This window comes from Leuciscus leuciscus, assembly GCF_965113295.1.
Source record: "Leuciscus leuciscus genome assembly, chromosome: 19".
Classification (NCBI taxonomy): domain Eukaryota; kingdom Metazoa; phylum Chordata; class Actinopteri; order Cypriniformes; family Leuciscidae; genus Leuciscus; species Leuciscus leuciscus.
In genome coordinates this window covers 18,878,098-18,895,074 of record NC_138743.1, presented here as the reverse complement: position 1 = coordinate 18,895,074, position 16,977 = coordinate 18,878,098, and the positions used below count along the sequence as shown (strand labels likewise).

General features: G+C 38.5%; 2 protein-coding genes across 5 annotated transcripts in view; one reads left to right on the top strand and one right to left on the bottom strand.

The window, feature by feature from the left end:
• Window positions 1-16,977, bottom strand: part of enpp1 (ectonucleotide pyrophosphatase/phosphodiesterase 1) — a 275,870-nt gene that overhangs the window by 57,125 nt on the left and 201,768 nt on the right. Inside the window, exons 1-3 of one of the 3 annotated variants that reach the window (XM_082146673.1) lie at window positions 11,853-12,111; window positions 5,061-5,133; window positions 3,570-3,698 (exon numbers count right to left, since the gene is read on the bottom strand). The exons of 1 other annotated variant lie outside the window; for it this stretch is intronic. In XM_082146673.1, the coding sequence (XP_082002799.1) occupies window positions 3,570-3,698; window positions 5,061-5,133; window positions 11,853-11,981 (331 nt within the window). In that variant the 5' untranslated portion in view covers window positions 11,982-12,111. Of the gene's footprint in view, window positions 1-3,569; window positions 3,699-5,060; window positions 5,134-11,852; window positions 12,112-16,977 lie in introns of those variants that run through there. One more of the 3 variants, XM_082146671.1, reaches the window with a different exon arrangement.
• The window catches only part of kcnk3a (potassium channel, subfamily K, member 3a), a 334,357-nt gene continuing 331,964 nt past the window's right edge, over window positions 14,585-16,977 (top strand). For both annotated transcript variants that reach the window (XR_014200076.1, XM_082146720.1), the window contains exon 1: window positions 14,585-15,094. Coding sequence is in view for 1 of the 2 variants with exons in the window: in XM_082146720.1 (XP_082002846.1) it covers window positions 14,812-15,094 (283 nt within the window). In the remaining variant the exon portion in view is untranslated. The remainder of the gene's footprint in view (window positions 15,095-16,977) is intronic.

The window sequence follows — 16,977 nt, the reverse complement described above, 5'->3', positions numbered from 1 at the left end:
TGCTGAAAAATGCTTTTGACTGGTTAGAGTGGCAATATGTGGGCGCTAATGAAACATTTGGGATTCAGTCCAAAATGTATTTCTGTGAAGCTACCCTGGCCTCTGCGATAACAGGCACATATCAATCATTACCCTTTCAGTTGCAGAGAGGCACAAGACAAGGCTGCCCTCTCTCACCGTTATTATTTGCGAACCCCTTATATCAAACTATAGGAGAGCAAAATCTATATATCCCATTGTTGTTCATGGCTCCAAACATTCCATCTCTCTTTACGCAGATGAAAGCTTGTTTACGCATGTTAAAGCTTTAATCTAGCAATTGTTATCAGCGTTTAATGACCTCCCTCCATCCATAGCACACATAAGTAGAATAAAACAAATAGACAAATGAAATAAACAGCTTTACGTTTGGTGGGTCTAACAGTAGTATTCAGGTAAGAAATACTACACAAAGTTAAATAACGTAATCAAATGTAAAATAACACTCGAAAATCTTCATAGTAAAAATTAAATACAGATTAATGCTTACAATTAAAGTTACATAAGTTATTCAGTCAAGAGATTTTCTCTTTGTCTTTTGTTCTTTGATTAACATGAAAGACAGCAGCAGGTTAATTAGACTGCTGTCACTTTAAGAGCGTATGCAAGGATCTAATATACTGTTGCACAACATGCATTTACTTTCTCAATTATCTACGTTCCAAAACTGAATGTTTTTACCTGAATACTCGACAAGGCGGCACTTTGACAATTGTGTGTGTATTTTACTGTTTAAGCACAATAAGCCAGGAAAACAACTCAGTTTGGTACTCGCGAGTTGTTTGAGAGGCATGAACTAGTAAACATGCAGGAATAAGTAAAATTATGCACAATACAAGCACAATTCAACCGGAGGGAATGGGACGAGTGAGTGAGAGGAGGTGGGTGTGTGTCAATTTGCTGTTGGAGAGAAAAGACAGCGAGAATGCACAGCTGGTTTAGGTGTATCAATACTGCAGAAAAGGAGTATTGGAACAGTTGCAGGTATTTCAGTATCAATACGTATCAAAAGTTTGATATTTTTGACAACACTAGTGGTCCCTATCCTAAATGCCACAACCAGCTGAAGTATGCTACGAGGTTTGATGGTGCAGATGCAGGCAGGCTGGTGTGTGCCTAATAACAAGTGCACTCAGGCCAGTTTGTAACTGAAACGCCCCGTAAGCTGTGTAGTCCCCCGTGCCACAAGGGGGCGGTAAGGACTGTACTTACAATGGGAGTAGGTCACTTCAGATGTTTCTTGACCCTTTTTTAACATTTTTATAAAAGCTAAAACTTCCAGCTGTGCAGACCAGGGCTGCGTCCGAAAACTTAGGCAGCTGACTTGTTGCCTCGCTGCCCTATCAGGCAATGATTTTGCAGTGTAGTGATCAGCAGGCAAACATGAGGGCAGTCTCCCCTCATCATAACATGATGAAAAGGACAGGACTCTAAAACTCACACCTCCAAAAGAAGCTCCACAAACAAGGAACTAGGTGGGCTAGGAGATAAGCCTGCAAAGACAATTGCCAGGTACCATTTGTGGAAGGGAAGAATGATGGCATTAGCATGTCATTGATGCCCATTGTTCACCCCAGTCCCTCAGTCCTGAGACCAGGGTGTGAATGACCACACTCAGACTCACCAAATCGGTTTTGCCATGTGGCTTGAAGCTACAAAGGATGGATTTTCCATGCAAAATGGACACACCATAGACAAAATAATACAAATAAATAATAATAAAAAAGCAAATATTCTTAATATCTATTTAAAGGACAAGTTCGGTATTTTACACTTAAAGCCCTGTTGACAGATCGTATCTGATGAAATAGAACTGTTAAGATTAAAATTTGGACACATCTCCTGTCCCGAGAATTTTAGGTTTATTTCGCTTTTGTGGACCTATTTTGCCAAACGCGTCACACCCGTGATTCTTCCGTTGAGAGCTTGAATAATAGACACTCCAGCCCAGTTGGTGGCGATAATGCACCTTTGCCAATTGCAAGCAAACCACGGGCATTTCATTGAATACACAGAAGAAGAAGCGGCGGAGTAATACCGTAAAGGTGCTGCGGTCTCACAGTACGTCCTATTAAGTCAATGGAGTTGGACAAAAACTACGATAAAACCTGTTGGAATGCATCTTTTTCAGCGATTTTTGAGGGAACATATCAGTGACCACTCGGTGAGTTTCACGTCTTTGTAAACGAAAGTTTAATGTGTTTTTAGGACGGAATCTTCCAGTGCACATAGACAACCATTGTGGGGGTGGGGGGGGTGAAGCGAAATAAACCTAAAATTCTCGGGACAGCAGCATGTGTCCAAATTTTAATCTTAACCGTTCTATTTCAACAGATACGATCTGTAAACAGGGCTTTAAGTGTAAAATACCGAACTTGTCCTTTAAAGAACTGGATATACTTAATGAGTGTTGTTTGTGTACATACAAAATATACAAACTTAGCTATTAAGGTATACATGAAATCATGGGTAAAAGTTAAATATTACCCAATGATGTTTGGTCTTTATGTTTTCAGCACAATGTCTAGGTTAATCTGGAATTGGTTTTGAAAGTGAATTATGCATAGGAAAAACCTTAAAGACATTGTTCTAAACATGAACTTGAAGCTATACAAATTAACCTTATGTCAAAGAGGGGTCTCCTTCTTAGGAGAGTTTAAAAAGGTTCTCTCTAAGACAAATAGTTGTTCTGATTCTGGTTCAAGGTTCCAGTTCCAAGATGTGCTAAGCTCTATGGAGTTGTGAAGTTGCTCTCTTAAGACTCTGAAGCTCTAAAGAGAGAAACAAAGATGTTCTGCAAGAAGTTTGAAAACAGCAACAGAGACAATGCCCCCAAAAAGTTAACACTTGCTGTCAGTTGTCAGCATTCGCTAGAACTGATTTGCTGACATCAAAACAGGGACAGTAATAGGTGAGTGCTTGCGCATTAGTTCCGGCCACTACCGAATAATTTAGCAGTGGCTTCTGCTTGTTCTTAAAGGCTGAACAATTCCAAATTTACTCCGTTTTGACAGGAAAATACAATGAAGAATATAATTTACAGGTAACGTGTCAATTCTATGTGGTATGTAAGACTCTCTCTCTCTCTTTGTTCATGTGTGAGAGAAACACATAGCGCTCTAAGCGACGACGAGTCTTAGCGCTGCCTTCACACTACAGTTTACGGTGCGTCAAATATGCAGTGCAAAGTGCATATCCATTGAGATTAATTAAATAGTGAAAGAAAGTCAAGCGAAAGTCTCAAGCTCAAGATGTGTGATCAAGATGAGTGAAGGCAAATTTAAATATATCTGTGCTAGACTGTGCTACTAAGCATCAAACACTGGCGACTGAAATCTAACAATTTATTAGCCAATGGTTGTGATGAAAATGTGAAATGAACATGAAAATGTAGTCACATATGCAAGTGATTTACTCTTTCTAGTTTTTGCCCCTAAGCGAGGAACGAAAACAACTTTGCCGTGAGTGTGTCAGGGCCTTGAGAAAGAGAGAGTTAAAGAAAGTGCAAAAGAAAGAGAAATGCCACTTACTTGGTTCCACACACACTTCCTCATAGTCCCGACAGCACGTGCCTTCATTTACACATGCAGCGTCACAGTGGCACGCTGCATTAGCATCACGACTTTTGGATATGCAGCGATTTTTACAGCTATCAGTAACTATCAGACAGAAAACACACAAAATATAGAGCATGTAGACAGAGTGATATCTCAAAAATAAGTTGTCAAATGTAATAATAATACAGGGCTTCATTCCAATGCTCAATGGCATTTAAAGGTGATTATACAATGGATTAAAGATTACACAATGATTATAGATTATATACTTTTTACACTCACCGACCACTTTATTAGGTACACTTGTTTACCTGCTCATTAACGCAAATATCTATCAGCCAATCACATGGCAGCAAATCAATGAATTTAGGCATGTAGACATGATTAAGACAATCTGCTGAAGTTCAAATTGAGGCATCAGAATGGGAAAGAAAGGTGATTAAGTGACTTCGGTTGTTGGTGCCAGACGGGCTGGTCTGAGTATTTCAGAAACTGCTGATCTACTGGGATTTTCACGCACAACCATGCCTTGATGATGTCAGAGGTCAGAGGAGAATGACCAGACTGGTTTGAACTAATAGAAAGGCAACAGTAACTCGGAAAATAAAAATAACCACTCTGTCTGCAGAAGAGCATCTCTATACACACAACACTTGAAGCAGAGCTACAGCAGCAGAAGACACACGGGTGACACAACTATAAGTCTACAATTCACTCAGGATCACACAAACTGGACAACAGAAGATTGGAAAAACGTTGTCTGTTCTGATGAGTCTTGATTTCTGCTGTGACATTCAGATGGTCGGGTCAGAATTTGGCGAAAACAACATGAAATCATGGATTCAACAGTATCAACAGTTCTGGCTACTGGTGCTGTAATGGTGTGGAGGAGATTTTCTTGACACACTTTGAGCCTCTAAGTACCAGTTGATAATTGTTTAAATGCCACAGCCTACCTTAATATTGTTTCTGACCATGTCCATCCCTTTGTGACCAAAGTGAACCCATCATCCGATGGCTACTTCCAGCAGGATAACACGCCATGGCACAAAGCTCAAAATCATCTCAAACTGGTTTCCTGAACAATACAATACATTCACTATGCTCAAATGGCCTCCACAGTAACAATAAGTTCATTATTCTAAAATAGTCTCCAGATCTCAGTCCAATAGAGCAGCTTTGGGATGTGGAGGAACGGGAGATTTGAATCATGGATGTGCAGCCAATAAATCTGCCGCAAATGTGTGATGTGATCATGTCAATATGAACCAACATCTCTGAGGAATGTTTCCAGCACATTGCCCAACCCGGTACTAGCAAGGTGTACCTATTAAAGTGGGCAGTGAATGTATGTAATATGTAGTAAAAGCTTATAAAGGGTGATCTTTAATTAAAACAATTTCATTCAAAGGCTGGCCTAAATTCAATTATCACCAGAAAAACAGTACAAAACTGATATTGTACCTTTATCACTGCAGCGGAGTTTCAGAATAAATATGATTGTGAGAATTAAAGCCAGCAAGGCGAGCAGAAGAACCTAAAGAAACAAAAACAAATGCAGTTACAAGATTTAGTAAAGAATGAATCATTATTATAATTGCATTAATATAATTTGCATGGATTGTAGGAAAATTGTATGGGTAATGGTTGGGAATAAATTTCTTGACAACAAATTAACATAAAACACATCCAACTTTACCAGCAGAAATTGTCTACTTGCATTACTAACAACAAGTTCATGAATTTAATTCCTGTGGACGCATACACAGTAGTTCAAAGTTTGGGGTAGTAATATATTTTGTATTTTTATTTGATCAAAATTACAGTAAATTAAAATATATTGGGAAATATTAATTTAATTTAAGATAATTTGTCTCTTTTAAAATGTAATGTATTCCTGTTATGGCAAAGCTGAATTTTCAGCATCATGACTCCAGAAATCATTCTAATATGATGATGACACATAATAAGAAACATTTCTTATTATTATCAGTGTTGAAAACATGTGCTGCTTAGTATTAATTTATTTTTCTTAAAAATCATCTAACCCCAGACTTTTAAACGTTACTGTATATACTTAAAAAGTGTATGCCTTGACTTCAAGACCATTGAAAAATCAAATTCCAAAATAACAAATGTATATCTTTAATAATAAATAAATGAAATTCCAAACAGCAGTTTCACATAGTACAGTGAATGCATGTCTCAGGAAAATATTCTTTCCATGTTAGCTACAATTACACAGCAGCAGGGTTTTTCCAGTTCTTTGTGTAAATCCCTCCTCCTCCTCCTCCTCCTCCTCCTCCTCCTCCTCCTCCTCCTCCTCCTCCTCCTCCTCCTCATCTTCCACAGGTGTTACTGTGCTGAATGTCTCAAACTGACATGTTGTGTAGTGTTCACTGTTGTGTAGTGAACGAAAGGGAGCAAGAATGCCCTGAACTTGCGCACACTTTTCATTCATTCTATGGTTTAAAGTCCGCGTGAACCGGAAGTTGCAAACGACTTTTCTCCAGTGCTGTGACGTATTTCCCAGTGAAAAGGAATAGGCTTGTTTGAGATGCGCCTTGCCTCGCCTGAAATGTATGCGAGAGTAGGCGGCTGCAGTGAGAGGAGGACTGAAAAAAGCGCAGGCAAGCCGGACAGATCTCTCTTCTCGCAGTGGATCTGACACCTGCGAGATCAAAGATGGATATCGCGGGATTCACGGGATTCACGCTCGTGCACAGTGTTGCTAATAAACTGGATGTAATTCAAGTTCTGTTGCTTTTATATGAAAATAAATAAAATGAACAAGACACCCAAAGTACTTGTTATTTAATTCCATTCCAAATACATGTTTATCAATATTTTTTTCTTTAAAGGGGTGGTTGAGTGTGATTTCACTTTTCTAACTTTAGTTAGTGTGTAATGTTGCTGTTTGAGCATAAACAACATCTGCAAAGTTACAACGCTCAAAGTTCAAAGCAAAGGGAGATATTTGCTTTTAAAGAAAAGGACTACAACAAACGGCTGGTTGGGACTACACGACATTCCTCTCGGGTTAGTGACATCACTAACCCTAGAATTTACATAAACACCGCCCCCGGGAACACGCAGTCCATGTTGAGAAGAGGAAAAGTTGTTGTATAAGAGTACATTTGTGAGTCAGCTCAAACTTTAGCATCCATCTTTTCACATGCAATAGAAAGTCACTCTGTGTGCATCTCACAACAGTTCATATTATGAGCAATTTATAGATTTATCATGACAGAATATCCTAATTGAAGATAGTTAACTCCACATCAGCAACATAAATTCATCAACTAACCATTCAGAGACGTCCTGTTGCATTCTACATGTTGTCACTTCTTCTTGAGTCTCTCCATCCTTATCTAACTCCGTTTAAAGGGATAGTTCCCTTTGAAATTAATTTTTGGTATGTTTTAGCTTACCTCAAGGGCATCCAAGATGTAGGTGTCTTTTTTTCCGCAGTAGTTTCAATTTTTATATTTTTAGGTCAAACCGTTCTTGTCTGACAGTCATATAATGCAGGTCTATGGTCATTATCTCAAAACACAAGCACAGAGTCCAAATTAAAACAATTCCCCGTCGTCCAAATTAAACAATTCCCCATCGTAAGTACACATTGATGGCCTAAGACACGAAACGAAGCGGTTTGTGTGAGAAAACGAACAGTATTTATATCGTTTTTACCTTTTATATGCAGCCATGTCGAAGTGATCTGATCTGACGTGTACGCAGACTGGTGCATAGATATATACACACTAGATGTCGCCTTGTCTACGGCAGTTCATTGGAACGAATGTCTTAAAGGCGACATCTAGTGTATATATCTATGCACCAGTCTGCGTACACGTCAGATCAGATCACTTCGACATGGCTGCGTATAAAAGATATAAATACTGTTCGTTTTCTCACACAAACCGCTCGTTTCGTGTCTTAGGCCATCAATGTGTACTTACGATGGGGAATTGTTTAATTTGGACGACGGGGAATTGTTTTAATTTGGACTCTGTGCATGCTCTTTGAGACAGTGACCATAGACCTGCATTATATGACTGACAGACAAGAACGGTTTGACCTAAAAATATAAAAATTGAAACTTCTGCGGAAAAAAAGACACCTACATCTTGGATGCCCTTGAGGTAAGCTAAAACATACCAAAAATTAATTTCAAAGTGAACTATCCCTTTAACATTAAAGGCAGAACAGTTTCTGTCATTTTAGTGTGTCTGCGTGAGGTAATAGCAGCTGCTAACACACTTGAAACCCCGCCCTCTGCACCAGCTCATTTGCATTTAAAGGGCCAGGCACAAAACGGTGCGTTTTTGCAAACCCTCAAAAAGTGACAACTTTAACTTGCTATATAAAAATATCTGTGGGGTATTTTGCGCTAAAACTTCACACACACACTCTGGGGACATCATAGATATATTTTACATCTTGTGAAAAGGGCATTATACCACCCCTTTAATACAGACATATGTGTTTTTATTTATTTTATTTTTTTATAAAAATTAAATTGCATAACCCAAAGAGATCGCACTGTCAGATAGTTTGGGAATATTCACACATAACATATGTGACCCTGGACCACAAAACCAGTCTTATGTGTATTTTTTTTTTTAAATTGAGATTTATACATCATCTGAAAGCTGAATACATAATCTTTCCATTGATGTATGGTTTGTTAGGATAGGACAATATGTGGCCGAGATACAACTATTTGGAAATCTGGAATCTGAGGGTACAGAAAAATCGAAATATTGAGAAAATCGCCTTTAAAGTTGTCCATTTCTATTGGCGATAGTGCTGCATCCATTCACAAAAATAAATATTTTATATATTTAAGGTAGGAAATTTACAAAATATCTTCATGGAACATGATCTTTACTTAATATCCTAATGATTTTTGGCATAAAAGAAAAATCTATAATTTTGACCCATACAATGTTTTGTTGGCTATTTCCACAAATATACCTGTGCAACATAAGACTGGTTTTGTGATCCAGGGTCACATAAAACATGATATTGGAGTTTTAAAATCAAACATTTTAAAAGAGAACAATACATCACAGTTGTTTAAACCAATGAGCATTTAAGCTGTGTCGTCAGCAAGTCATCATGCTTTTGATCAGCGCAGTCAGTTGAGAGCAACTGCGCTCGACTGCGAATCCGACACGTGCGCCTTGCGCTCGCGAGAGATTTTTGACATACGTCAGCATGACATCAGAGCAAGGCGGACCGCACTCGGACACATTTCTAACCGGCATGCATCTCGCGCTGATCACCGGTGATCGGTTCTGCGCAGATTTTGCTCATCTCAAACAAGCCTAATATTGAACAGAGGGCAGGGTTTTACTCTAGCGCTCCTCCTCTCCATCTCTCGCTCATTACAGACTAACGATTTGAGGGGAGTGGTTAAGCGTTTCCCAAACCAAGCCGTCAAACCTACGTCATCAGGGAAGGTCCTCCAATGCAGAGGGGAGGGGCATTTTCAGATTTTGATTAAAGATTACGAAGCCAAAAAATGTTTTTCTGTGTTTTAACTTGCACGGATTAATTGTTCACCACAAGACTAGTAATATGCGCTAACAAAGTAAATAGGGTCCATTTTGATTTCAGTTGGACTTTAAAGCCAGACTGTAAAAAAAGATGGACGACGCCCCTTTGCTCTCTTCCATTGATGAGAACTGAAGCCGCCAGTGTCCCAATATGGCGCTGACATATTGGAACTTGAGTCTGCGCAGTAGCGATCTCGGGACCAGACCTGCGCAGTAGTGAGCAGGAAGTAAAGCCGCAAAATCAACGCTCCACCCTCACTCTCGCAGAATGCACTCAGGGAGAGTGCATTCTGCACCCTTTTTTAAAAATTGATTGCAGTACGACAAGAGGCTTGTTAAAATAAAGTAAATACAATCTCCTCAGTCCTCCGAAGATCCCGAAAAAATGTCCGTTAGTGCTTCAGTGACTACTTCGCTCAGAGAACCTGTCAATCACAGCTGTCAATCATGACGTTACACCCCCGCATCACGTAACTAACTAAAAACCAACTTATTTTTGAAACAGACACTTGAACTTACATCAGCGTGATAAAAATGACAGCAAATGAATGAAACCACCTTTGGAAAAAAGATATTTGAAGTGTAATTTAATTGTTTAGTTGGTCTCACGTCCCGTTGAATAACACAGGGAGGCGGGGCTTATGACCTATACTAGGACCAGTCACCGGGGGGCGATCGAGACGTTTTGGCTTCACTTTTCAGGGCTTGTGCGGCACGCTTGTTTAAAGCGAATTGTTCAATTTAAATAGAGGGTTGGGCCTTTTGCTGAAATATGAGATCAGAATTAAAACATGATGCCTAAAGGCCAATTTATACTTCTGCGTCGAGTGTACGCCGTAGTATACGTCGTAGGCTACGCACGTAGGCGACGCCGTCGTGAGCATTTATACTTCTGCGAATGTCTGTGTTGCTCTGCAGTTACACCGCCGAAACGCTAGTTGGCGCGGGTGGGTTTTAATGTTCCACTGTGTTTACATTCCTCGCGGCTGTTTTGAGTTTAGGTTTCTACGAGCAATGGCGACTGAAGGAGTCATACAGATGGCTGTATTTCCGCACTTCTTCAAGCAATCTCTCGGTCACTTGGTCTATTTCCATGGCTCTTCACTGATCTTCAGAATTTAAAAATGGCGGGCGGGCGGTGCAGAGTGCAGAAGATCATTCCGGAAATGGGTAGGAGGAAACGCGATGCTATCCAGCCGACCAATCACAGATCTTGCGGTCCGCATCGCCGCGACGCGTAGTTACATTTTTGAGGAGGTGCGCGTCAGGGTACGGCGAAGGGTACGACGTATGGTACACGTCAATGCGTATGCTACGCCGTACCTTCTACGCGCACCCGACGCAGAAGTATAAATTGGCCTTAAGGCTTAAGCAGCTTTGTTATATTCAGAATGTCACACTATACAAAAATCAGGTATTTTCGGTCAGTTCGTTTAGTCTTCTTATATGGTTCATCCAGCAAAAGGTTAATACAGATAATGGATCTGTATAACAAGCATAAAAAGCAATTCATCTGTTAGTGACAACCATTTGCTTGAATGTGGTGAAGGAAGCATTGGAGTCAATAGACTAGCTCAACGTTTAAAGTTTAACTTAAAGCTGCCAAGATCAACCACACACCAGCCACACATTTAAACTTCCACATGTTGGAATTTATCTGATTATTTGTAATGAGAATGGTTTAGAAATATCTAAACAATGGATTGTTGCAACTTGCAGCCTCATAGGGATGAATAACCTGATGAAAAATCAAAAGGCATGCTGTAATGCTATATTACACAGTGAGGTACACTGGCTCTATAGTTAATGATTATAACATTTCTCCAAAACTCTGGCGCAGCCAGTTGTTACTTGTTTTTGCTGTACAATAGAAATTTCTATGACTTTTAAAGATTGTATTCATTTCCGTGACTCCCATCTTTCCAGGCTTTCACTGACCATGGGAACCCTGACAAAAATATGAATGATGAGCTAAATCTCAGCTACCTAAAACATCCTACATCTAACAGCACAAATGATTAAAGATACTTTACAAAAACAAAGATGAAGCGACACAAAACTTTACATACAATATAGTTATCTTAAAAAGTACAAATACATCTAAGAAAATACACCTTTTCTTTTTTGATGAATGACAACTTAGGTGCCTCAGTATTTAACTTAATTATCCACATACTCAGCTATACTATACTATACTATACTATACTATACTATACTATACTATACTATACTATACTATATATACTATACATTGGTCTTGTGGGAAGATACACTCTTAAAAATTCCAAAAGTTTTTTTGTTTTTGTAGAAGAACCATTTTTGGTTCCTAAAAGAACCTCTCAGTGAACAGTTCTTAAAATAACACACATTTTTCTAATCACTAAATCACATTTTAATAATCTAAAGAAGATTTTTCCACTATATCGAACCTTTTGTGCAATATTGGATCCATGGACTATAAAGGTGCAGCATTGAACCAGATGCCAATAAATAACTTATTTTTAAGAGTGTATGTAAATTTACTTCATATAGGCTAAAGAAAGAAAATAACACAAGAGAACCTTTACACAAAATATTAAGCGTAAAGGTAAAATGAGTAGCACTGAGTCAGTCAGTCATACTTTGCTTGTTTAACCTAGTTTCAGACACCGGCTTTTATTCCCCCCATAATGTGCCATGAGGCTTCTCTTACCGCAAAGAGGATTTTCACGCATCTTGACCTTGTTTTTGTGTCGTTTTGTGTCGGTTTGGACCGCTGTCCTGTCCCCAGTAGGTTGGCGGCGTGCTCGCTCATGTGTTCATCCCGCTTGGCTGAATCCATTATTGATCGCGCGCTCAGTCAGTGTGTGTTGAACAGTTTTGTTTTGCAGACACTCATTTCAAACTTTGTTCTCTAGTGACTTTCTAGCTCATGTAGTCAGAGGACCGCCCAGCTGCGCAGTCTACCAAAGGTAACTTGAGCAACAGCACATGTCCTCTGCTTCTGTGAATTATATTTACACTGGGGCGAATGCTGTTTGCACTAAAATGTTTTTTTTTTGTAATCTGTCATATCGTCTTTGACTGATTTACGAAGAGTTCTTCTCATTAACTTACCCTTTAGGTAGAGGAACGTATGACTGTGGTAAACCATGCAGGCCAGCGGTGTTTTACATGCATTAGGGAGGGGAAGTTTGGATAGCCTAAGCCTAACAGAAATTGAAAGTTAAAGTACAATAGAAACAAGTGCCATTGTTGTCTTCTTACAGAGTGAGCTAGATTCACCCGAAGGTAAAAGCTGAAATGTGTTTGCATTAATAGCCGTAATATGAATGACCAAAAAAAGCTGCAGTCAGGATGTAATCAGTAAAATATGCTGCAAAGTGTCAAGCCCTTATTTGTCCATAAATCATTGAGCGCATTCTAACATTCTACATGAATTGTTGCATTGTGTTGTGAATGTGATGACCTCAATATGCATAGGCTTGGGAATACTTTATTGGATGTTATGGATATATTGCGCAAGTACGCCCTCTCATGGACAGTCGCCGCATGTACACTTAATCATTCACCTGATAGCACCATCATACTGTAGAGTGGAAGGACATGGACCCATTCAGTCATCTTAAGTACCTACATTGAAAGTCCCCCTGGAGTCAATAATTGTATCCCTTAAACTCCTCTTTGATCACCAAAATTACATCCTTTAAAAAAAAAAAAAATCATGCCTTAAAATAGCTTGAATGTAACTCTACACACTTGCCTCATTTAGTATACGCGGTTCTATGAATATGCAAATTAGCCCCGCCTCCACTCACTCACACCAGCTCAGAGATCAACTCGTTGACGATCACACGTTGACCTGATTGGTTACAAGGTAGTTTGTGACGTCAGAAACACCAGCGATTTCAAACCGCATTTTTGAGACTGTCTTTAATTGGTTCACTGCAGTTTTAAGGAGAAAACACTCAGCAATGATGTTGACTTATGAATTTACACATGGTTTGTCTTAAAGCATATTAAAAACATTACATAGACATATAAACAACATTAAAAGCTTGATTTTCACCACAAGGGGACTTTAACTTTCTGTCTTTAGACTAAATGATCAAACTATGAGAAATGGTTTTGGCATGTTAAGATAAACCAACAAATGAAGAATAAAATACCTGTTTTACCTAGTTTGATTAGCCTCTGTATTTCCCTCCAGATTAATATGGCAGTATTTTGCTGCTCATTATTATGTAACATCTGTTGTCCGAATCTGGGCAGAGCCAGCAGGGCTGATTATCCGAGCTGACAGTATCACATTCCTAATTCATTTAGTCTCACTCACCGCATCCTTCAGGAAACGGAGGGAATCTAATTAGAACGAACAATACAAAGAGAGGTCATTACATTAAGCTCAATTATTGATCAACATCATTTTCTGTGGAAGCGTTGTCATTTTTAAAATATGGTGTGGTGTGCAAAATTAAGACAGTTTTTGGTAGATTAGACTATTTAATGCAATTTTCATGTGCTAATTGAGCATAACTGCCTTTCACTTGAAAAGTTTTTAGGCTAAAGTGGGACAGATTGTTATATGATATATGAAATACTACAAAAGCATAATTACAATATTTATATATAATATTGTAAAGTCTGTGGCCCTGCTGGAAATGCATATCTCATCAACTTAAGTTGGTCATGCTGTTGCTGTTGTTTTGGAGCATGAACTGCTTTAACCAGCTCAATCAAGATCTACCAGCTTGATTTCAGCCCCATAACCTGGTATACTAATCCATTATCTAGATAAGATTGGACCAGTTCATGACCAGCATGATAGCTAGAAACCACTTACTGTCAGTTTAACCTCTATAGCACATCTACATTCAAGATATCAGGAAATATACAGACTATAAAGCCTGGTTTCACAGACAGGGCTTAGATTAAGCCAGGATTAGGCCTTAGTTCAATTAAGTAGATTTTATAAACGTGACTGATGAGCATCTTAATATTTTAAGATATGCTTATTTGCTTTCAGTTAAAACAGCTCAAACATGCATTTTAGTCTGGGACTAGACTTAAGCCTTGACTGTGAAACCGAAGGAATGTTTGTTACAATAATCCTTCAGAACAGTTTTAAAAGCTTAACCTTAAAGCTATACGGTCTCACTTAAGTATAACAAAGATTCTGTAAATAAAATGCAATTTTGCAACAATTTTTGTAACTGATCATTCAGTCGTTGAATTTTTTGAAAGAGGCTTATGTTTGTGCTGGTTGATTTTTCATGCACTTTGTGAGATCAGTTGTTGACGCTTGATCACAGTCTCCACTATGATGATGTCATGCAAATTTAATGAATGGTAATGTCCCACTTTACCCGATGTTTGCGAAACCCACCCTCGACAAGATACAACAATACATTTTAGATAATACTTTTTTTTTGTATTATAGCATAAAATAAGACAAGAAAATGAATAAAAAGCCACAACAGGATTCGCTTTGTAAATGAACTGTCTGTTTCGCACCACTGGGAGGTTCTGAAGATGAACCCAGGCTGAGATGTGTTGACTCAACAGGCACATGTGCACCCGTGGTGCTGAAGGAACAGCTCAGTCGCAATGAAATCACCATCACCATCACCATCACTCCTCAAAGTTTGTGGCTCATTTCATTCGCTCTGACCATGAAGAGACAAAACATCCGAACCCTCGTGTTGATCATCTGCACTTTCACTTATTTGCTCGTCGGAGCGGCTGTTTTTGACGCGTTAGAATCCAAGATGGAGATCACCCAAAAGAAGGTCCTGGACGATCGGAAGCGAGAGCTCATGGACAAGTACAACTTGAGCAAAGTCAATTTCGACGAGCTGGAGCGGGTCGTGCTGCAGCTGAAGCCACACAAGGCTGGGGTCCAGTGGAGGTTCGCTGGCTCCTTTTACTTCGCCATCACGGTCATCACCACTATAGGTATGTCAGACGTTCAAATATCGTCCGCATCAACTTATTTTTTTCATAAAACTTTTTAATAGCTGTCATTTTGGTCAGGTTCCTCATATAAGACAGCCCAAATATGCGTTATGAATATTATAAATCATAAATGAGTCTTAGGTCGCCCATGTTGTACGCTGATGTTGCATCTGCGGGATCATTGAGCGTATTAAAATAGGCTAATTTTATACATTTATGTATTATAATAAAAATACACCACATGTTTTATATTGTTCGCCGTATTAATTCAGCATGTATTAATTTTACAGCCGTGTAAATTATATTGGGAGTATTTAAAATAGCATACCGTGGTGAAAAATCCAGTTTAAGCTTGTTGCCTACATTGTAACAAAAAAATGTAAGCTGCCTTAAATGTGTAAGTAGCCTACAATCAACTTGGATGTTTAAGTCATTTCAACTTAAATTACATTAACCTAAACTGACTTTAAAAAAATGAGTGGAATATTGTATAACTTGTAAAAAAAAAAAAAAAAACGAGTTAAAGCAATGTAAAAACATATGTTGTCATAACTTATTGATCATATAATTTTGTACAGTGTTGTTGTGTGTGAAACATTGATGGTTATTAGTTATTGAAAATGTCCGTTAGTCGCTCTTAATTGGTTATTAGCTGGTGTATCCTGGCAATTAACTGGTCCAGTCAAGACATTAGCTGGTCTAAGATGGTCATTAGTTGGTATGAGCTGGTCTAAGCATTACCTGTTCAAAGCTTTAGATCATTGTGAACCTTAAACATATCACCTGCTGGTCATACTAGCTTAACACTGATGTTTAGGTTGCTGGTCAAGCAGCTAATAACCAGCTTATACCAGCTAGAAGCCAACTTCTATGTTCCAAAACACTGCAACCAGCTTAAACTGGATCTTCCAGCAGAGACCTGGATAGTTTGTGTACACAGCCTTCAGAAAAAGTCCTAGATTTCCCGGAGGCGTCGAGACATCTGTGCAGGCTTTGGTTTAGCTTGGCAGTGTACTGGATGTGTGACACTGGACAGCTCTCGAAGAATCAGACACAGAACAGGGATGTTTTTTTAATTCATCCAAAGATCAACAGACCTTCATTTCTCTGTCTCGGTGTCTCAGCAATATAGGGAATGGGTAGTTGACATGACATGTCGAGCAGTGACAGCACTGTCCTACAGTGTGACCTGCTGTGCGTTCATCAAAAATGACATTAAACATTTATTTTGATTTCTTGTATATTACAGTTGCTTATTTATGACCTCATTAAATATTTGTACCACGTTAAATAAAACTAAATGTATGGCACCACAGTATATACACACATACATCCATACATACATAGGCAACATTTTTTACTTAAAAGTTCATGTTTTATAACCCCCCAAAAATAAAAATAATAATAATAATAATATTGTCCTCTTTGTCTATTTAAATCAAAGTTCCACTTGTGCCTAATTGTACTGAATGTTTGTAGTGCACTTAAAATCGTAAACTTTTTTTTTGTGTGTGATTTTAAAGAATACTTATTTGGATGTTTTGACTAGAATACTTCAGAATTAATCACATGTAAAATACTTGATTATAATTTGACCATAATGTTTATTTGTCTACGTGGTGTTTTTAATATGTTCTAAGACAAACCATGTACAAATTCATAAGTCAACATCATTGCTGAGTATTTTCTCTTTCTTTTGAGAGAAAAAAAACATTTGCAGGCATTTTTTTTTTTGAATTGTTAAAAGTGATGTTGTAAATTTGCAACGGTGGGTCTTACAGGGTTAAAGGCACACTATGCCAGATTTGTACCTTAATATAACAGCTTCGAAATCATTTAGATGGTAAACGAACTCGTAGTAGGGCGAATCATCCCGATAGCAA